Consider the following 22357-nt stretch of genomic DNA (forward strand, 5'->3'; position numbering starts at 1 on the left):
GCCACCACCTTCTTTTCTACCAAGAGAAAAACGTGCCCCTGGTTCCCCCGGGCCGTCCTGGGTCTTTTCTTCTAGGCCGATGATGACGGGGCGCAATAGGCAAAAGAGGGTAATAATTCATAAAATTTGCATCCCACATTATGCATGCGCGCACCGTGTGATTATCAACATGACAGGCGGACATCTTTTTACCACCGGTGCCGACCGTGGTTGCTCCGTTTGCAGCCACTTCCAACCACCGATGCATTGCTTTCCTGTGGGAGACTTCTCCACTTTTTATTGCCCGCGCACTGCGTCAAATGGAGCACTTCTATCGGGAGTAGATTGAGCATATTTTTCCGTTTTATTATATGCTCCTCCATCCCGCAAAGCGTTGCGTTCGCCCGCCTAAGTTCCGGTGAGCGAGGGACGCGAATGACAGTATGTTAGATGAAACTAATCATTGTGAGTGAGTAAGTCCGGCGTGGGGATGGCTAGACGGTGAACCCGCGTCGAATTCCAGCACCGGGAGGATATTGACCAGCGCGTTTGGTCACACTTTTACGCCGCGGTTCAGCGGTTTCTGGCGCGGGTTCAGGTTTCCCATCCATCGCGTTTCCCGTTTAATATACCCTTCGTCAACTGGAGCGAACTTGGCGCGGGTTCGGCACCACCTTCAAGTGTCCGGTTGTGCTGCGCTTGCACGGTTGCTACGGTTCGGTTCGGAGCACGTGGTGTTGAATTTCTGCTCGTCTCTCCCGCTCTTGACGACGACGGCGTTTTTTTTTGTGTGCCTACAACTTGTTGAAAAATTGCGATGATTTGATGCTTTTCCGGCGTGCTTTTTATTACTATTTTTCCCATCAACCATCGGCCGCAGAACTACACGGACTATACTGTGTAACAGTTGTCTGCCATCTAGGACACTTACAACCTACACTTGCTACACGTACAACCACTGTGAACTGTAGGCAATTTGGCGGGTAGAATTATACGCTGAATTTAAACGATGGCCTCATTACAACGAATTGATTGTGCACTTTTCTATAACTTGGTGTGATTGCTGACTAGTCACGTACTGCACATGGTGTGCAGTGAAAAGTATGTGCTGGTATTTTTATATAATCAAGTTTTACTTTTTTCAGAACAGCATTGTTTTGCCAACAAAGTTTTTCTAAAAATGAAAACGTATTAACAAATTTGCTGTTTCCAATGTATATTTTCTTTTTGAGTCTTTTCTACTAGCTATCCGATTTCTTCCCTTATATTTGACGGTTCTGTTTAATACAGTAACATTATATGCTTTCGTTTATGCTAGAAAAGCATCTACAAGCTCATTTTCCTTTTGTCTTAATTTATTGGTGGAACGATTGCAACGAATTTTCATTCCCTTTTCAAGTGTGTTGCTACGTATTGCTATAAATTAAACGAAGCCAGCAAACTGAAACGGTTTCTTCCATTCTGCAACTCCATTCCGCAGGTCACATTCATTGTTGCGTCCTTAAATAGAACTCACGGCGGTGGTTTGCATCCCCGTGCGATAGCTCCCAAAATTCAAATTCGCGCGCACCCGGGGCCAGCGCCGTAGGAATGACACAAAATGCAACATCGTTTAAAATATGACCAGCAAACCGGAACCAGACAAATTGGGAAGGAACATGAAAGCGCTGCCCTCGAACTGCCAGAAGCTGGCCGACGGCATCCAGCAGTCGTGGAACAGGTGAGTGTGTGTGTATGTATGTGTAATGTACAAAAAAGTATGTGTGAAGTAAAATGCTTTTGAAAAAAATAAACAACAGGAACCAGCTTGCAAATAATCCAACCGTAACTGGTGTGCGGTATATTGCATACCTTGCAGGCGCTATTATTCGCTGCGCAACAACAGACCGTTTGCTATCATTTTAAACTAAGTCGACTATGGAGCATTTTGCTTCTGAATACAGAAGCAACGGCTTTTCAATTTATTTGTTTGTTTTCACGCAAGCAGAGCGATACCGGAAAATGACTACATTCAGCTGGGCACGCTTCGCTATGGAGTGCGCCTGTCCAATACCGGGCTGCTGGAGGGCGCCAAGGCGGGCCATGACGATCCAGTGGTGGAAGGCACCAACGTGCGCGGGTCGATTAACTCGTATGAGATTGCGAACGGAGGCAGCAGTGTGCACAGTGTGGGCGGCACGAGCAGCATCAGCAGCGGCGACCAGCAGAACTGTTGCTGCATCGGTTCGGGCGGCGTCGAAATGCCTTGGACAAACACTTACTCACGTACCAAACTGCCAGTTCCTAGTAGCTTAGGTAAGTAGAAAGTGTGTTAAAGGAGTGCGTCAAAATTAGGCATAAATTATAAGCCCTTAAATCTACAGGGTGGCATCGTAGAAGTGATACACTTTGTTTATGTGATAAAATTGAAACCAGGTACGATATCTCTTCGAAATTGATTTAAATAACTTCTAATACTACTTAACTTGCATTTGACTCAATTTATTTCAAATCTTTCACCTATGAACTTGATAACGGCCCGTAGACGCTTTTGGAAGTCATTGAAGGCCGCACGCACAACTTCATCCGACATTTCTTCCCATATCTTTAGCAACCGTCTCTTGATTCCGGCCAAATTCAAACGTTTGACGTCGCCTAACTTCCCAAGCATGTATTCCCATATGCTGAAGTCCAACGGATTCAAATCTGGAGAGGCAGCAGGCCATTCCGATGCGTTGATGAAACATGGCAAATATTCCTTGCACCACTCCTGAACGATTGAAGCTTTATGGGATGGAGCTGAATCCTGTTGGAAGCAAAAGCTGTCTTTGCCAAAAAGCTTCATAGCGTATGGTTTCAAGTGGCCTTGGAGAACGTGTTCTAAATAATACTCCTTGTTTATCTTCACGCCTTTGTCGATAAATAACAACGGCAACTTCCCTTTGGTCGAGATAGCTCTCCAAACCATAACCGCTGACGTATTTTGATACCGCTCGACTGCTCTTTTATCGGCTGGTATATCCCGAATAGATGCTCCATAGACTCGATCATTCTGCTTATTTAAGGGAGCCTCCAGAGTGAACAGTTTTTCATCCGAAAAGATGATGTTGTGGCCTGCGTGCGTCTTCAGTAGCAAGCGAGATCTGGTAACCCTGTCGGCAATATTGTTGGAGGTTAAGCCGTGAATTTTCTGCTTTTTAAAGGCTTCGTAACCAAGGTCCTTTTTCAAAATGCATTGCATGGCAAAGTGACTCATGTTCATGTCACGCGCCATTTTTTTCCCGAGCGAGCTGGATTCCGCCGGACGCGTTCCTTTACCGCTTTAATCACCGCTGGAATCCGGACACTCCGTTTTTTACCCGGTTTCTTCTTTGGAACAACTGTCCCTGTCTCCTCGTATCGCTTGATGGTCCGGTAGACAAATAATCGACTTAAATTGAGATGAGACAGTTTTTGCCAAATCTGAATGTTTGTCAAACCTTGCATATGCAAAATTTTTACTTGCTCGCGACTTGAATTCATAGTAGTTACTAGAAAACTGAACTGAACACTGAGTGTACGTTTTGAACATAAATAGTAAACAAGTAAATCTGTCGAAATATACCCATTTGTTTAACATACTGGGTACAGGGGTTTGGCAGAAACCGCTCGAATAAGTGTATCACTTCTACGATGCCACCCTGTAAATCTGTTCAGAAAAGAGCGAAAGTTCAAACCGTTAGTGTTAGAAAATCATCCAGGCGGTGTTTTGGCGGGATTGTGCCGGTAGAGTCTGTGTTTAAGTGTATGTGAGGCCGCGTCGCCCCAAGCGATGAACAACTCCAATCATCTTTGGCAGCGCGGATGAAACATAGAGTTCCTTCTAGCAAACAGGAAAACCCGAATCACAGTGGATAGGAGGAAAACTAAAATTAAATTTTATGACCCATACTTTGCCTCCCCCGACCAACCCAGTGCGTGCTAACATCCCTTACACGTCTCTCGTTACCAGCAGTAGCTTGTCTATATTTTCCTACGGTACAACATTTTTCTTGGCCGCTCGAAAAAATGGTATTGGTGCCTTTTCGACTCCCCTGTCGACAATAACAAAACCTTCATGCGTTGCCTCTTGTTTTTGAATTTTCCTATGTGTTCACAAGCACGTCTGTATGCACGTGTTTGGTATGAAGATTTCTTTAAATCGAGCATCGTTCCCTGAGATGGTCGTGGGATATTAAAATCATTGCTTCACACAGTCATCATCGTTTTGTATCAGTTGAGTCAGCCCCGTTGTGCTTGATGCGTGCATGTGTATTGAGTTTCCCTTCTTTTGCTCCACAACGGTTTTATCGACGGACAAACCATTGCCTACGGTGTAAAGACGAAATAAAAAAACACAACAAATCTTATGTTTGCCGTGAATCATCTCCCGTTCGGCACTACTTTGTGTGGCAAAGAACGTGCGATGCCCGGAAAAGTCAACGGTTCGGAATCGACCGCTAAATCGCCTCGTGGTGGACCCAATTTTGATGTGACTTTGTTTCCAACGTGGCAGGTGAACCTGAGTTAAACAGCAGAAACAGTTGTTGGCATTGAATCAGGCAAACGTAACGCGTGGTTCTCCCTCGTCTTCCGACCGATCCTAATGAACTCCATCCTTTCTGAACGCATCATTTTCCTGTTTTGTGTATTTTTTCCTAGTCTGCCTTTCCGCTCTCTTCCGCTCTTTGTTGCGTGATGCCTTCGTTCGTTAAGTGGTAACCCCTTAAACGGGCGCATCTGCTACCGAAGTCAGTCAATCACGGAAAATCACGAAGTAGTTTACGGAGTTGGTGTTTAAAGAAAGGGGGGGGAAAGAAAATGTAGGATGGAGAACGTGCGGTGAAAATGTGAAATTTTCTGAATCGCTCCCGCTCTTTCTCTCTTTCTCTCACACTCTCGATCGTTCCAGCTAAGAATAGAAAATCTTCTCCGACCGCATCGACACCCGGGACGCCAACGACGCCGACGGCAGCGGCGACGGTGGGAGTGGACCGACAGCAGCAGCAGCAGCAACAGATGAGGTATCCTCCGTTGGCGCCCGGACGCAGCAGCAACGGCAACTGTCAGCTCAGTCAGTCCACGCTAACGCACGGTCACGGAAGCGACGACGACCGTGGCACGGTTTCGGGTCTCGTCGGTCTCGGCTACTCCAACGGCAGCGTGCACAAAGCCACCATCACAAGCAACGGTAGCAAAAGCAACCGTCATAACAACAATAACAACAACAACAACAACAGTCACAGCTATCACAACAGCAACACTTCTTCCGGTGCCAGCGCCAACGGCGGGCGAGGGCTTGTTGATCATCAGCAGGAGCGACTTCTGCTGGAGGAGCAAGATCAGCAGCAGCAGCAGCAGCAGCAGCACGAAACATCCCCGAGATGCTCGACGGTGGTGTGCTGCTACAGCAACAGTTTCCGCTTGGCCAGTAGTCAGAAGAAGCAGCCGGAGCAAAGTCCCGAGCGGACGGTGCCGCAGAGCCGAAACGCCAACCGATACCAGCGTCAGCAGCGGCGTGATCGAACGATCGAGTTTCCTCGCGATCCGCCTGGAGGACGTGCCGATGGAGCGGGGAGTGTGCGCCGACGGTTGGAAGCCGATCTCGAGGGGGCGTACGATGCCGACGGTTCGACGCTGGTGATCGCGGATCGCGCAAACCCCTTCGGCGGATGCGAATCAAGTGGCGTCAGCAGTGGCTATCGGAACGACGATGGTGGTGATGATTTAAATTTAAATTCAAGAACCGCACCACGACAAACGCAGCAGCTACACCAAGTGGGGCAGCAGCGGTGGACCCCGGCACAGGGTGGGAAAGATGCGAACATAAATAATTTCGAGAAAAGGAAAATATCATCCGATCCGCGCGCCGGCGGAGGACCGGGGAACGCGCCGAGTGCGCGAGGTGGCGAAAGAGGTGGCTTAAGGCAAAAGCAACCATCCTTCATCGGAGGCGATATTGGTGCTGACGAACTTTCCTCGACGTCGTCGTCGGTGTCGCCACGGTCAGCTTCACCGTCGGTACAGCAGGCACCTGCTCCTGGTTGGTGCGAACCTGTCCCTTCTTCCGGACACCAAGCTCACCCACCCCAAGTGGCAACGCCGTTCGGGCAACGGCGGAGAGTTCTGCAGCCACCGTCCTCGCTGCCGGTCGTGAAATCGTACAGCTTCCATCGCGTCGACTCCGTCGGACCATCGACGCCTCGCTCACCTGGTCAGCTGTTCGATTCACCTGCGGCCGTCGACTTCGCGGGCAGAAATCGATCGTTCCGGGCGGCGAACCACGCGAGGCGACTACAGTACGGCTACGTAGAGGGGGACGCGAGCGGCACCGAGCGGCAGAACGGACAGGGCGGGGGCGAAGGGTACCAACAGCCGTACCATCATCCGCACGTAACGCGCAAATCATCGCTGCCCGTGCTGGGCACGAGTAACGGCGTCGCCAGCCGATATCTTCATCATCATCCACTGTCCGGGGGCGTCCGATCGTCGAGCACCGACGAGTGCTACCCGTTCGACAAGTCGACCTGCGAGCCGGAGTGTGTCCTGACGCCCCGATCGCACCGCAAGCATCCCTGCAGCGACGCGATCAACGAGATACGGCTGCAGTCGCTGAACAAGTACTGCAACCAGCTGCTGAGTGGCCTCACCGGATCGCAGCCGAACGTGCGCCCGATCGATGAACTGGAGGATCTCTGTTTCATTGACTCGTCCGATCTGTCATCGACCGGGGACGACACTGCTAGGGACGATCAGGCGACGTTGGTCCTCTTGGGTCGAGGTGGTCGTGAGTGTAGGACGCAGCCGTCGATCATCACCACCACCACCACCACCACCACTAGATCGGCTGTCGGCGACGAAATAGCTGTCGGCGAGGGTGGCAGATTGCCAGCAACGGTAGTGGACAACGGTGGGCAAACATTAGTGGTCGCTAGTGCTGGTGTTGGTGTCGGTGTGGATGGTACAATTGCGAATCGCAACAATTACATCGACTTGTCCTCGGATGAGCTGGGCAGTGTGCGTGAGGCAACCGATTCGCGACAACACAACGGCCATCGGCCGGCAGTGGCTGCTAGGGATCGAGTGCAGTGCGACCGTAACGACAGTAACGCCAGCGACGACTACCAAGCGGTACGTTACGGTGAGCCACGGCGGGCACTACTAGACGTACTGGCAATCGACGCAGTCGACATCGACAACGAACAACGTGCGGCTTCTAGTGTGCCCAGTGCCGGTGATCGTAGCTACGTAAACCTTCCGGAAAGGCACAGTGATACCAATAACAATAATCGCCGCAATCCTAGTGAAGGTGGTGCCGTTGAGCGGCATCAGCAGCAGCAGCATCATCAGCAGCATCATCAGCAGCAGCATCAACATCATCAGCAGCTACAGCAGCAGAAATATACGACTCGGTCGTCTAATAATAGCGCAGTGAAAAGTGTCAGTGTCGGTGGTGTCGGTGGTGGACCCGGTCGACCAGGTGGTGTCGGCGAGCAGACGCTGCCTGGTTGCCCGTCGACGGCGGATGAGAGCTGCACGTCGCCTTACGCCGCTGGCAAGCCGCTAGTGGTCGGGTACGCTGCCACTGCCGCCTCGCCGGACAGTTCGCCTGCGCAGCACGCCGGGCTCAATTGCTTTGGAAGAAGCAACACTCTACTCCATGCTGCGGGCGGTAGCACAACAGCGGACAAGTCGGTAAGTTGTTTTGACTGCGCGTGGCGGTGGCGCCCCCTTCCAAGGTGGTGGTGGAGAAGGAGGAGTTCTCTCTCCCTCTCGCTCTCCCTGGTGGTTTCGACAACATCTGTTCGGGCGCCAGAAGTTCAAGTAGTTCGCTCGACTCGACGAGGTGTTGAAATGTGAACGCAACCTCGGGATGATGCTTGTGCCAGTTGTACGCATAGTTATCAGGAGCGATGTTTCGTGAATATGGTTCGTGAATTATTTTTCGGTTCGGAGGTGATGTATTCCTTTAGCTAAAGTGAAGCAATTTCAAGTGATCATGTTGTGTGAAGGTTAAGGCATTCGTTACGTTATATAAGAACACGCGACTTGTCAGTGGATTTTTAGAAATCGAAATAGCAAAAAAGATTAATCTAGTTTTCATTGGTGCGTGTTGGACGTCACCTTAAGTAAAAAGGCATACAGAAGGGATCGTTTGTTCTGTGCGTTTGTAGTCCTCTTGCGTGTTTCATGTGTTATTTCTTGTTTCTCTGTTGTAGATAATGGAAAAGCGCAATAATACACTGGACCGCTTGCAAAGGTTAGTGAAGAAAACGACATCTGGTTCAGCTGAGAAGCAAAACAACAGTGGACCATCAGGTGGCGGTAATGCGGGTGCGGGTGGTAGCAAAACTGAACGACTGCGTGAGCTGACGGAGCTTCTCAAAGGAAACCGGGCTCCACCCGTGCCGCCACCCCGTCGCCCCAAACATGCCCACAGTGTTGATCGTAGTTTTGAGCGACCGAACGCCGCCATCTCCACGACCAGCCTGATCAACATCGATGCCGCTCTACACGGCTCGGACCGGGACGCCGATCTGTTGCTTAAGCCGAAGGAGTCCCGCTCGGTCGACATACCGTACCGTTTTGCGGACTCGGGTAGTTCGGGGCAACGCATGTCGACTCCGAGCTCTCCACTGGTGGAGCACAAACCGGTGAACCTACGGGCGAATGTAAGCACATCCAATCTGGAAGGATTGCAGGTAGTACCGAAGACCGTTGGGGATGAGTGCCGCTCGGAGACGGCCCTCAAGGACGACGAAGAGTTGTTCACGAAGCTGTCACGGCCTGAGTCGCGTACAATCGTCGGCTCGTACACGCAGAAGACTATCCCGTTCCGCAGTGCGTCCTTTTCTCAGGTAGACTACTCGTCCGGAAAGTACATCCGGTCTGCGCTGGGAGCCCTGAAGAGTAGCCTGATGAAGGGTAAGGAGCAATCGAGCGTGGACAGCAGCACGATACCTCGACAGAGTCAGGGTGGCAACAAGGTGGAAACGGCGCGCAGCTGTAGTCCTACGGAATTATGTGGAGGAGCAACTGTCGCTCCCGCGGATGACACGGACGTTGCAAAGTTGACCATCAAAAAGACGGAACTAAGTATAAACTTGGCGCCCTTGGATGACTATGGGCGATTCTTTGACGAGCGGATGGAGGGGAAAGATCTCGCGTCGAACCGAAATTCGGATATTGAGACCATCGTGGAAGACCCGGTGGCGGAGCACATCGAGAACGTGGAGAATGCGGGTCAGCTGCAGGCCAGCATCAGTGTCCTGGAAGCGTCCGAGATGGTGCTGGAATCGCCAGTCGAGGAAGGCATCCCGATCACGCCGTGCGCGCTCGCTAAAGATGATGAGTGTCTTCAGCAGGCAACCACCTGCTTGATACCGGTTCCGGTGTATGATTGCGTGGTGAGCGAGTGGAGTACAGCGCGACCCTCGGAGCAGTGGATCGATGCATCCATGACGGAGTACGGTCGGTACTCGGACGCACTGGATAGCATTAAAGAGGTGAATGAGGGTGCCATCGGGGATATTACGAGCGCACTGTCAGCAGAGCCAATGCTCGAGCTAGAGGACTCCGTCCGGAGCTTCCACCCAGAGCAGATCGTAGTCGAGCAGCCGCCGCAAGTGATCGAGCCGCAAGTTAGTGTGGAAATGTCCGAAGATGGTGGTGACGGTGATGATCAAGATGTAATGCTTCGTACCCCGCCAGTGTCTATCATCTGTACCGAGCCGGAAAGCAACGAGTTTACGACGATCGTAGACGGTTCGGCTACGCACAAAGTATCGGTGGTGTTAGGTGACGGACAGGACGTAGAGGTTGTTGAGGTTCGCAAGCGTCACAGTAACAACGAGGACGCCGGAGACCCTCAGAGCAGCCGACTGTCGAACGATGTGGACGAGAAGCGGCGCCTTGAGAGTCGAAAGTCACGTCGGAAAGGTATCTACATCCAATGGCCCGCGATCGACGGGAACAACGAGCTCGAGTCGGACAACAACGACGGCGGTGGTGCGTCGACGGCTGGGGTCGATGGTGAGGGCAGTGTCAGTTGGAACCCCGACAGTCTTGGACAGGCGATCGAGAAGGACTCCAGCCTTGATCTAAGCGGCGAAAGCTTTACCGATCTAAGCGGAAAGGAACCGGTAGATCGGGAACACACTGTCCACTCACCCGACCGATACCTCGATCCGACAACGCCCGACTCGGACCCGGGCAAGCCAGTGTGGCCGAAAAGTACCCGCCGGCAGAGCCTTACCTATCTGAGCTCGGATGAAAAGGACGACCAACTACCAGCACCGACCCTTCCGGTGCGTTCATTGAAGACGCTGTTCCTGCGATCGGATTCGGTGTCGGACAACGAGAGCGATCGGGCATCATCTCGAGATCGAACCAGCGCTTCACCTGCACCCGGAGGTGCCGATGCTGACCTGAAGCGCTACTCAAAGAGGCCACTACGTGGTCCATACGGTCAGATGCTGGAGGCGGAGATGAAGAAACCGACCACGAAGGTCCAGTACAATGAAATTCTCGAAGAACTCACACGCAATGAAGGGTACGTATGGGTGTGATCTGTTCTCATATCGTAGCAAATTCAATACTCCACTTTTATCCTTCCTTGTAGACACGCAGTAGGAGCGGTGATGTCAAGGCACCGAGGCGCCGGCAGTCAGTCGATGGACGAAACGAACGATCGGCACTCGGGAAAGACTTGCAAACCACGGAAAACCAGCGCGAACCTTCCAGTCCCCACGCACGTGCGCACCTCCTCCAGTCCCTCGAAGCTGTCCGATTCATCTGTCAGTCCTTCCAAGCGGTACCTCGGTAACATCGAGCAGCGCAGTACGGACTCGGAAAAGTCGGATCGGTCGGGTACCGCTGGAGCCGTGGGGAAGCTGGAGAACAAGAAGCTATCCCTTGACAGTCACCTACCGGACCGGTCGGTGAAACGGGGTGGCTCGGATGGTCACGAGAAGTCTAGCAAGCGCAGCGTCTCCAGCGCTAGCGACAAGCAGCAGAAGCGAAGCCTGGACGAGGTACGTTTGTCGCAAAACAGTCGAACGCCGTCGGAACGTAGCTTCACTCTGAACACGCCGGAAACACCGAAAGGAGGTCTGTCAGCCTCTCCGGAGTTGCTGGCGGAGCTGCTGAAGGGCTCGAGCGAGAAGCTCATCACCGAGCAGCTGACGACGGGAGGTGGCAACGGCGGGGTGAATGCGAGCAATGCACTCCCGTCTGCCGTGCTGAATTGTTTGGTAAGTGAGAGAGAAGCTTTTGGCAATGGGGTTGTATTACAGGAATTAGAATTAAAAATTATACTGCAGTTAATGAACTAAACGAAAAAGGAACTAACCAGAAAACGTAGCATTTTTCGGATAAACAAAGCGATTAAGTTATGAAGAAGATCATTGCTAACGATATACTGAAGTTGATTCTATTTTTTTTAATGATCCAGAAAACTGTACTTAACATATACTAAAAACCATCGCCCAAACACCTTCGATATTTATAAAATTTAATAAGTGTTGCCTTCAACTGCCCATTTTTGCCAGTGGGTTTATGAAACGGCAGAAATAATTAACAAAGACAGTGCCAGACTGCTAAATAACTCCAACGGAAAAATTCATTCAATATTTTCCATCTCATCAACGACGGACACACCAATACTACTCTGCTGGCCCGATCCTCTCGACGTTACTTTCGACGATGGAGGCGCACGGTCGTTTGTAGAAACACACGCAACAAACAAAAAAAATCCCCAGTAAATTGCTTTCCAATTTCTGCTCCCGAGCAGTCAGTATTTCAAAAACGCAAACATGTAAATAATGCCGTGGCCAATTTTTCATCCCACTGCAGCGCTCGGTATACACTCCGCCACTACCACTACCGTCACCAGGCGCCTCCATGAGACGACCGGGAAGGTGTGTGTGAGTGTGTTGATGTGCGAGTGACATGCGCAAACGTAATGTTTTCATGTGCCGTGCGACGGTGAGGCCAATCAACAAGTACTAGCTAGTTTCGCCCGGCGCACTATTCGCTTTCCCCGCCCTTCTCTACCTTCTTGCTCGCATCTTGGTCGTTCTTTCGTCGTGCGGATTTCAGTACAGTTTACGCGGTGCTACTGGAATGCGTAGGACGCGGTGTATCGTGCCTTGCTACACACCGAACGCCATTCCGAATCGGTCGTATTGGTTAGGACACATTTCATTGATATCCTCTTCCTGGCCGCCCGCGAGCAGATTTCCTCATGTGTGCGTCTCAGGCTGCTGCGACGATGTTGGCCTCCCAATTGATGGCGGCTATTAACGCGAGAGCATGGTTTTTATTATTAGCGAGCGTCGCGAACACTTTGGACGTGCTTACTACACGCCATGATAGTAAATCATTTGGTTCACAAAACGCGAAATTAATGTAATTTTTCTGCTCGCACTGGGTGGTCGAAATGGTTGGGTATTTCGTTTTCATCTCCATCCTGAGTTTATGATTTTACTGCTTGCGTGACTCGGATGATAACAAAGTAACCCGTTGTGGATTTGAAAGAAGCAAGTGGGTTCGTTAGCAGTGAGTGCATTAGAGTCCAACACATCCATCAGCTGGACTCAAAGCTAAGAGCATCGTGAATTGTCAATTGCACGGTAGTCCATTTTTTTCTATTTCCCTCCTGATGGGAACTCCTGAGAATATCTAATCCACGCATTTTTCCACTGTGCGATTTTTAACCGCGACCTGGCTTGCTAAGCCCGAGAGCGAGAAAAGGGCGCGAGAGCGAATGCAATCGAACAAGTAGATTCGGAGAGTTTTGGTATCCGGGATGATGGTTGCATCTCCTATTCGACAGAGGGAGATAGATCTATGGATGTATTGTGTCCCCCCTTACAGGCATTGTAGAAGTGGGCTTGAGGTGTAGCGGAAGCTGTATTTTGATTGCAATCGGTTGTTGGAGAAGGGAACTGGGCGGTAGCATTTTCACGCGGCTGAATTTGAGATGAGGAAAAACGGTAACGGCATGCTCTGGTGAGAGACAGAAAAATAATGGGAAATGAAAAATAACGACCCAGACAGAGGGTGGAAACCGAGCTCGCGGGGTGTATGTCTGGAAAACGTGTGAGAGAAAAAGAGAAATGCATTGAAAGAAGAAGAACGAGAGAGAGATAAATATTGAGAGCGAAATGAACAAGAGACACAAAAATGGGAAGAAGAACGTCAGCATAGACAGCTTTTCTAACCACAGTGCGCTACAACAACGCAGTTTCCACGAGCTGCTGCGATCGGAACGTGTTTGTTTAGTGCCCCCAGGGCGGAAGTTTGTGTGCTGTGTGCGAAAAAAGAAAATGGCCAGCAGCAGCTACCTCGGGCGGTTGTGGACGAAAAAGGAGCTGCTTTGATGTCGCTGCACGCGCGGAATGCTGGGCTGCTGGCCACGGAAGAGTGAAAGATTTTCCGTTAGTCAGGTTCTTCTCCGTCAGTGGAAAACAAGCGTACGACGGTGACCGTCTTTGTGCTGTCCTTTTCCGCTTCCGGCCACCGGATGCTGGCAGCGTAAAGAAAGGCTTGTGCGCACGGAAGTTGGAAAGTTTTGCAAAAGGTCAGAATTTCCTTGCGGGAAAGTTTGTGTGTAAAACTTTACCCCGTCGCTTTCGGGGAAGTCACGGGTCTCGTCACTGCTGTTGTTTGCAACTGCGACTCAGTGCTCGATCTCAGAGTGTGGATTTCGCGTAGTGTTTTACGTAAAAGGAAACTGGATTTCGCACACAAAGTTGGCTATGTTCTAAAACGGTCTCCGTGTGGCACGGTTCACCCGTTCACCGCGTTCCGGCAAGTAGCGCAAAGTGTGCTGGTTGGAAACGTATGTTCGTATGAGCGTCGGCATTCGGTTGGAAGGTTTGTAGCTCGAGATAGAACACACCTGTGGCCCGCCCGTGACCGCTGGTACAGCGAGTGAGTCAGTGCCTCCAGTTGTGCGATGCTACGTACCTTCACACTGCCAGCGCCTGGTCCGCAATGGTTCGCAAATTCCACATGCGAGTGCTGCCACATGGTGCAGCTGGCAGATAAAGTTCGCTCTGGACGTAAATCCCATGCCGTGGCAATGGAGCAGCCGTGTGATATGTGTGTGGTGATGAAGAAGAAATGACTTTGTGCAGGCCGCCTTACGGTATAATTCCGCGCTGGTGACGTGGTTCCTAGTACGCCTGCAGTCCGCCCTTCCGGGACCCAATATCATGATGCCACTCAACTTCTGCTCCGACTCGGAGGATGATCCGGAGCGCACGCCAAAGTCGACGTCGGAAAACACCATGTGGCATAACGTTATCAGTTGCTACAATGTAAGTTTTGGTTGGACGCATGGTAGACGAAAAAAACACAACAGGTTGATAAACGAACTCTCAGCGATACGTGGTGCCAGGAAAACTTGCTTTATTAAAATGGAATACCGCTCAACCGTCCGCCTGGTCCTGAGTGTTTTCCCATAGTTTCGGTGCGGAAGAACTCGACCGCGCTCGAGAGGAACATTCCACAACATTCCAGACCGTTCAAAGCTTGTTACCCCGAGGTTTCCCCAGGCGAACGGAGTTTTTACGGCCATTCGATGCTCCACGCTTGGACGACGACAGCAAGGCAATCGACAGCTGAAGGTCGAACGCGGGAGGTGGGCACACTATGTGTGTTATTTATACTCCAACAATGAGCGATGGCGCACCACAACCGCACGGGTTGGGGGGAGGGTCGTGATTTTCCCTGCCCGCAACCGGAACAAAGCTAGACGCGCCAGGTGGGACGTACTGGTGTGTTTCCGTCGATGCGAAACGTGCCTCGCCAGGAGCAAAACAGCAACAAGTGTCTGATGGACGTGTGTGTGTGTGTGTGCGTGTGTTTTGTTTCGGTTTTCTCTTGCAACAACGGCCCGCTCCCGTGCTGCACTGACACACGTAAATTAATTATTTTATTGATCCTCTCGAGCGATAAGGGATGTATTTTAAATATACGCTGACCTCGGTTCGAGTTTCCTTATTGGAAAACAATTCAATGGAGTTGGCTTTGAAACAGGTCGTAATATCGTATATCTTTCAAAACTGTTGGAGACCAGGACGTTAAAGTTTATGACAAACGAAGAGTTTTTTTTTTATATTCAAAATCAAAACTCGAAATGTCTATGGAAAAAATCTATATTTAAAGCATTAGGAAAGGGATAGCAAATGGAAAGCATTAGAATTCATGATTTAATAGTTTGAATGAATCAAGATTCGATCGCTCACATCTCTCCTCGCAGCACGATCTTACGCCAAGGTTGCGCCGAATCTAGCACACGATAATAAATGGCTATGCCATGTTGCCTTATGTTGAGTTCTTCCACCGGGTGAGCGCATAATGGATTTTACCGCCAGTGGCAGAACACTTCCATTCCACTTTTTCTTTCTTCCCCCAATTTCCTTTGCGGCTCACCGTGAAAACTCAATCATTCGTCCATCTTTTAATGCATCCCATCGATCGAAACATTCAAACCCTTTGGCACCACGCGCTTCCCATTCTCCCAAGCACCCAAGAGTCCCTGCCAGCAGCTATTTAACACTCGTTCGCTCTGTGTGCCTACGGGGACGCTGGATAGGAAATTCAATTACTGCAACATGAAAAGCTTTTAACAGGAATGAGATTTTAATTCATTTATAGACTTTACCCCCGGTCGGTGCGAACCAGCGTATCACGCATCTCACAGCGTGGCGGGAGATTCTGGTCGGTTTTGAACCGGACAAAGTCCATCCCGGGTGAAACCTTTGTCTGGCTTGAAGAGAAACTCTTTCTGGTAAACTAACGTATACTATTTTATGTTCTTGCAGGATACACGAACACACGTGGTTGTTGAGTTGTTTAACACCGAAAAGTCGTACGTTGAATCTCTGCAGACGATTGTGCTGGTAAGTAATTTGCGTAAAAAGTAGATCAGCGACTTTTTTCGTTCACGTGGCTTTTACCACTGTTACCTTTCTTGTATAGAAATATCTAAATCAACTGAAGTCACCGGAAAATTCAGGCCTTGTGGACGTGCAGACGGTCGACGAAATATTCTTCATGGTTCCCGCCATTCTCAATATCCACGAGCGGTTTTTGGAGGAACTACGACGTCGCCTGGACTCTTGGGACAAGATGCAAGTGATAGGGGACGCGTTCGTTGATGTTGTAAGTAACATTAGTGTAGCGGTCAGTTGCTTGTTCTCATGCCCATGTTGTTCTTTTCCTTTTCTTGTTTTTAGTTCTCCCGACCGACAATACTCGACACGTACACATCGTTCGTCAACAACTGGAATCGAGCGAAGGACGCCATCCGGAGTGCGAGGCAAAAGTGTCCCGCGTTTGCCAGGTTCCTGGAGGCCATGGCGCGCGAACACAAGGGCAAACTGTCGCTAGACAATCTGCTGATAAAACCCGTACAAAAGTTTCCAAAGTAAGTGATCGAGCAAAAGGGAGTAGGATCGCCTTTCCAATAACTGCTATCATGTTGCGTCTTTCCAGCTACGAACTTATATTCACAAGACTGATCAAGCACACCGATGTGGCGCACCCCGACCAAAAGCCGCTGCAGGAAGCTTTAAAACTAGTGCACGATATTCTAATATTTCTCAACTGCAAGGAGAAGGAAGCCCTGGAGAACGGGCAGCGCGAGACGGCCCTGCGGGAGCTGGAGGGCGTGATCGAGGGTATGAACGACCTGGTGACGCCCGAGCGTGCCTTCCTGCTGTTCGACCTGGTGTCGATGCCGTCGGGGCAGGTGACGCGCAAGGAGCGTGGGTTCTTCCTCTTCAACGACCTGCTAGTGATAACCAGCATCAAGCGAAGGAGCGGCACAATCCGAAAAACGAACATGTAAGCAGGACGGCGTAGTTGGACAATGGCAGGATGAATAATCACTGATTTCTTTTGTAGGACTTGTCCGGGCAGCGTAGCATCGACACTCGATACGAACAAGTACAAGTATCTGACGAAGATCTCTTTGGATGATTTGGAGATTGTAAAATGTAAGTAAACTGCACAAGTGGATTAGTACCGATCCTATTGGTTCGATATATTTCTACACCATACCCCGTGTTCACAACTAGTAAGCCAGAGACAGTGCTTCACTGTTAGCGTTGGAAGCGTGACATAAGTCCCTTGATTTTGCTTTCGTTTGCGCCCCAGTCCAGAAGTCCTATGACTTCGTAAGCCTTAAGTTGAGCCACAATATTGGGTGCATGGGCACGCAGTACCTGCTTCACATCGGCCGATTGATTTGCACTGTGCAGCGTTGGCTGCATGGGTGGCGTGTTCTGGGCATCCTTCGTGCGTAAGAATGGCGATACCGTGAGGGCGTAAATAACTTGAAGAGCGCCATGTTTGAGAAGCTCAACTTGAAGTTCCAAAAGCGACGGCACGGACTTTAGGTAGCCCATCTTCTGCAGCAGCAGCACGAGCGTCTCGTGGTAGGTGAAAACTAGTTCGTCCTTGTGCTTCTGTAGCACGTCATATGCAGGCGAGGAGGACAAAAAGTACACCAGATCGATGATCGGTGATCCTACGACACAGTTTTGGAAATCAACCTGAACGAGAGATGAAAGGCAAAGAGGAGATGAATTTCTCTTTCCGGTTGAATGACTTCTGAAAATACTTACGAAGATAGCATCCACCAGCTCATTGCCTTGGTACTTGAACATAATGTTGTTGGTCCAGAAGTCACCATGGTTCAGCACCTTGAATCCCTTAATGTCGCTTTCGAACGCTGCGATTGCTTTCGGCAGTGTTTTGGCCGGCAGCTTCTTGAGCTTCTCCGCTACGGTGCTGCTGAGTCCGAGATCGGCAGCCATATCGGCGACCACTCCGATCGTGTCCGGGAAGTAGTTCAACTGATCCTTGTACTCGTTGTGGAACGTTCCCTTGGAGAAGCGTGCGAAAACGAGCACATTTTCCTCGAGCATCATGGCGCTGGCGGCGTGAAAGAAGGCTAGCTTCTCCACGGCCATTTTACTCTGCTCGAAGCTTAGCCCGAGCGCCTGGTTTTCCACACTGTAGCCGCGAACGGTGAGATCCTCAAGGACGACCAGATCGGACGGCGTTTCCGAGGAGTAGATAAGTCTGCGAAAAGAACGTATGATTGATGCTGTCAATTGCTCAGATTGGGATTCATTAAACGGTGGATCTTTAAGCAGGGTTTAATGAGTCTAATTTGCAACATTGCTGCCAAAACATTGATATCAATCAAGCGGCAATAGTAATGAACTTCCCGATATGGGTATAACATTCTTCAAGCTATGTCTTAGCTCTGGTCTCCCATGCTGGCCTGATGGGTGTTAATCATCGATCATGGAGTGCAATCGACAAACGCGCCTATTCATTTTGATTGCCGATATGACATGCCATTATCACGTAGTAGGTAGTTTTCTGTATTGCCGGCTATCTGCTGCCCGATAACGCGAACGCGCCGTCCACCTCCGCCGTGGAGTGTTACCCGTAGCCGTCCTCTGTCCGGCGTCACACGCTCCGATAGGCAGTTTATGGTAGGTTGTTTTGTCGCACTCGTGATGACTTTTCGGCAAGGGGCACTCTTGAAGCCTGCCCTGGGTGCACGCGACCATATCGCTCGCCTTAATCACCAATACCTTCAGCAGGGTGGACAGGTTATATAATGCACCCTCAACGGCTCTTGTGTCAGCTGACCGCGCGCGCAAGCTTCGAAGATTAATCGATCGATCATGGATGGCAGGGGGAGTGAAAGTGTTCACGATGAATGAAGAGAGAGAGAGTGCACTTACTGTGGCGCTAGCTCAATGACACTGCCAAGCTTCGAGATCATCGAAACCATGCTCGGCAGTACGGACTTGTACAGGACGATCTCCTTCTCGAACACGTCCGCTTTCTTGAACTGCTCCACCAAGAGTCCCTCGGTGGGCTTGATTTTGGCCACGAACGTGATGACAGCATCGGTTGGGTTTTCCTTCGAGGTGTACCTGAAACGATAGTGGAACGAAGAATGACACAAACGGTCGGCTAACGAAGTAACACTGCCTAGTAGATGCAACGATACACACTTTATAAGAATCCGATTCATCGACGATCGCGCGTACGGATCATTGATGTCGGCGGATGCGGGTTCGATCTCGTACGCCTTAATTTTCACCTCCGATTCGCCATACTGCGACTGGATGAGATTGGTCAGGAACAGTGAGTTGACGAACTTCGTTTCAGCCGTTTTGGGCATGGTGAACCGATTCTCTTTGGGGTAGAACTCTTTGGCAACGACGGAACACGGTGACGATAACAACCAGACGGTGCAGACGGCTACCTACGGACTGACGATAGGTCGATTGCCCCGGTTCGGTTCCTACCGACGTCAGTCAGTCGGGGTGGTCTACTATCATTTAATGGCTTAGATAAAGCTGCAACTGCTACATACATATACGTGCATGCCCGCTCGATACAACCAGGTGTGACCGTACTCTGGGCTGTGATGACGGAGTCATATCAATGAAATTGATAAACGTTTTTCGTGGTAAATAAAGGCATCGTTTGAATTGGGCAGGTTGTGGTGCGTGCATGTCTGTGCGTAGTGTGGAGCGGCATCAAGATTGGCAATTGCCGCGATTCGTGTCCGATACACGTATCAAGCCGGTTGCTTGTAGGTCTTGGAGAGTTCGAATCGCAGGTTTAAACATCCTTGAGTTCATTCAATCCATTCTTTAACTGATCCTTTCAATCGTCTTCACAGCTAAAGATGAAAACGTTAGACGAATCATGAAGGAGATCGAACATCTGACCGAGGACAGTGGCAAGCTGATACAGATATCCGACCTCACCGCCAGTCTCCGGTGTCCCCATGCATCCCTGGAGGAAGCGATTCGGGAGCTGCAGCGGGACATTCAACGTCAGCTGGCCGAGCGCCAAACGAACGATGCTCAGCTGAACGTTCTCGAGCTAACGTGGAACACTTCGTAAGTAGAGTAGAACTTCCGAAACTAAAAATCCTTCAAAGCCGGTAGCCTAACGTTTCCTCCTTCGCTCTTGCTCAGAAGCGGCATCCAGAACATGACGGTAGTGTTTTCGAAGCCGGAAAAGCGTACCCAGTGGGAGGAATTTTTCGCGGAGGCAAAGCAGAAGCTTGCCAACAGCCTGGAGCGTAGTCAGATACCGGAGTTCTTCGTATCGGTCCCAATCCGGAAGACGAGGGCCGGCCTTCAGTTTACCTGTGCCTCGCCAACGCTCGGCTCGCAGAAGGACGTGTGGGTATGCAACAGCGATGGGTACGTCGGACAGGTGTGCGTGTTGAGCCTGGTACCGGAACCGTCGGTGACGAGCTGCAATGGAGTGTGCAACGCACGGATACTCTGCGTGGCGTCCGTTCCGGCAAGTGAAGAACGGTAATGAGAGCTAGGATTGTAGAAGACATTGTACCATACCAACATAACTATTATTATTCCTCATTTTAGGCCAACCAGTTCAGCGCTTGTGAATGTGAATATATCAATCATAGACGCGTCCAGTGGGGGTGGGCTGCCCAAACCATGTAATTCCGTAGTCAATTCTCCTTGCAAAAGTTCCGATCGCAAGGGATCGTTCAAGTCCACCGACGGGGCCAGTGGGCGCCAAGGCATCAACAGTGAATCGAACGTTCAGCTTGATTCGGGCAGTTCCAGTGATGATTCCGAGGCAGAGAGTCAACCGGAACGGGGTGCCCCAAGTCCTTCGGGCTCGTCGTTGACTCCGAACCATCGGCAGCAGGACTCCAGTACCAGTACCGTCGCGGATGGAGAACCCGATAACCAACAGTCGACCATGTGGCTCGGTACGGAGGATGGATGCATACACGTGTACAACTGTACGGACAATATTCGGATCAAGAAGAACAAGATCAAAATACCGCACGTGAGTGCGGTGTACTCGATACTGTATCTGGACAATCGCGTGTTCGTCTCGCTGGCGAACGGCGATATTTGTGTGTATTCCCGGGACAGAGGTGAGGATTTAGGAGAACCCTATTTGAAGAGCTATACTTATGATGGACCTGTCCTAACGTTATCGATTTCTACAGGTGGTTGGAACGTGTCCTCCCCATTAACGGTGACGGTGGGTACCGTAAGCAATCCGGTGGTCAAGCTCCTTAACGTGCACGGGAAGCTGTGGTGTGCGATACAGGGTTCGATAAAAGTATTAAACACGAAAAGCCTACAGGTAATGAAGGAAGAGTCATCAACATGGAACAAACTGCCAATGACATTGTAAAACGCTCTTTCCTCAGATCGATAGTCAAATTCAAATCTCCGACGACTCGAAGCCTATCACAAACATGACAGTATTAAACGACTACGTCTGGATATCGGTGCAGAACTCTGCCCACATCAAATGTTGCCATCACGAAAGGTAAGCAAGGGTTCGCAAGTGGGGTGATGCAAGTGTCCTAACTTTCGCTTTCCTTTTCGTTCTACTTTGTTCTACGCGACAGCTTTGAAGTTATCTTCGAGGTGAACTTAGCTCCGTCGGTCAACAAAATGCTATCGAACTGTGATGACATCATCCGACAGCACAAGGCGGCCTGTTTGCGTGTGACGTCTCTGCTCGCCTGCAAGGATCTCATCTGGGTCGGTACGAGCGCAGGTGTGCTGCTTACCATCGCTGCCCATAGTGTTGCCAAGGGATCCTCGCTGCCGATTGTGACCGGTAATTGGAGCGTATCCTCAGTGATGGACCCAATGGGCTAACTTTTTCTCTTCGTATCCTTAGGTATACCACATGGTCACACTGGCCACGTGCGGTTTCTCACGTACGTCGAGTCACCGGACGGGGAGGAACCGGATCGGGACGGACCATCGTCGACTCAAGCGGGAGGAAAATCCAAACCACCTTCTCAGGAGCTGCTGGTAATATCCGGTGGCGACGGGTACGAGGACTTCCGGAGTGCAGGAAATAACACCATGAGCGAGGTGGCTGGCCGCGAGGACAGCACGAACCACCTGCTACTCTGGAAGGTGTAATGGAAGGAGTTGGATGCCTCGTGCCGTGCTTGGTACTGTGCGGTTCCAGTGTCTACGTAGGCTAAACACACGAACCGGCTCAAAAGCCTCACACTGGCGTGGACGTTCGCTTTGGTTGTTTTTATTTGAATTACTTTGCTTTTGTTTGCATCTCGTTTGGAGAAAGCAGCGAATTTTATTGCAAGCTGGACTTGCGACATTTCAATTTGTACATGCGTTTCTTTGGCAGTGCCATCAGAACACACCGCCTAGCTCGAGGATGGTGTTTTGATTTCACGATTCCGCTGTGAACGATGTTCCGGGTAACTGCCGCACACTACCGAGTCCCGAATGGAGGAAAGAGAAAGCGACAAGACAATAAGAATTTATGTTCAACGTGTGCACACTAAATA

The 22357-nt window shown here is 50.5% G+C and overlaps 2 protein-coding genes across 2 annotated transcripts; one reads left to right on the forward strand and one right to left on the reverse strand.

Moving 5' to 3' along the window:
* Positions 1–1598: 1598 nt before the first annotated feature.
* LOC131260473 (uncharacterized) lies at positions 1599–22048 on the forward strand. The gene is made up of 18 exons (XM_058262203.1): positions 1599–1699; positions 1967–2274; positions 4889–6414; positions 6511–7671; positions 8196–10528; positions 10598–11228; positions 15810–15887; positions 15967–16149; positions 16224–16414; positions 16483–16833; positions 16894–16985; positions 19706–19928; positions 20007–20354; positions 20424–20950; positions 21026–21165; positions 21233–21354; positions 21437–21651; positions 21715–22048. Exons 1-18 carry the CDS (start codon positions 1599–1601, stop codon positions 21963–21965), a joined length of 8781 nt encoding a protein of 2926 aa, XP_058118186.1. The 3' UTR covers positions 21966–22048.
* Positions 17091–19198, reverse strand: LOC131271852 (uncharacterized). The gene is made up of 4 exons (XM_058273412.1): positions 19029–19198; positions 18753–18947; positions 17616–18075; positions 17091–17543 (listed from the first exon to the last, which is right to left on the reverse strand). The coding sequence occupies exons 1-4, from the start codon at positions 19196–19198 to the stop codon at positions 17091–17093; spliced, it is 1278 nt and encodes a 425-aa protein (XP_058129395.1).
* Positions 22049–22357: the final 309 nt, after the last annotated feature.

Source organism: Anopheles coustani, chromosome 3, assembly GCF_943734705.1.
Source record: "Anopheles coustani chromosome 3, idAnoCousDA_361_x.2, whole genome shotgun sequence".
In the NCBI taxonomy this organism is placed as follows: domain Eukaryota; kingdom Metazoa; phylum Arthropoda; class Insecta; order Diptera; family Culicidae; genus Anopheles; species Anopheles coustani.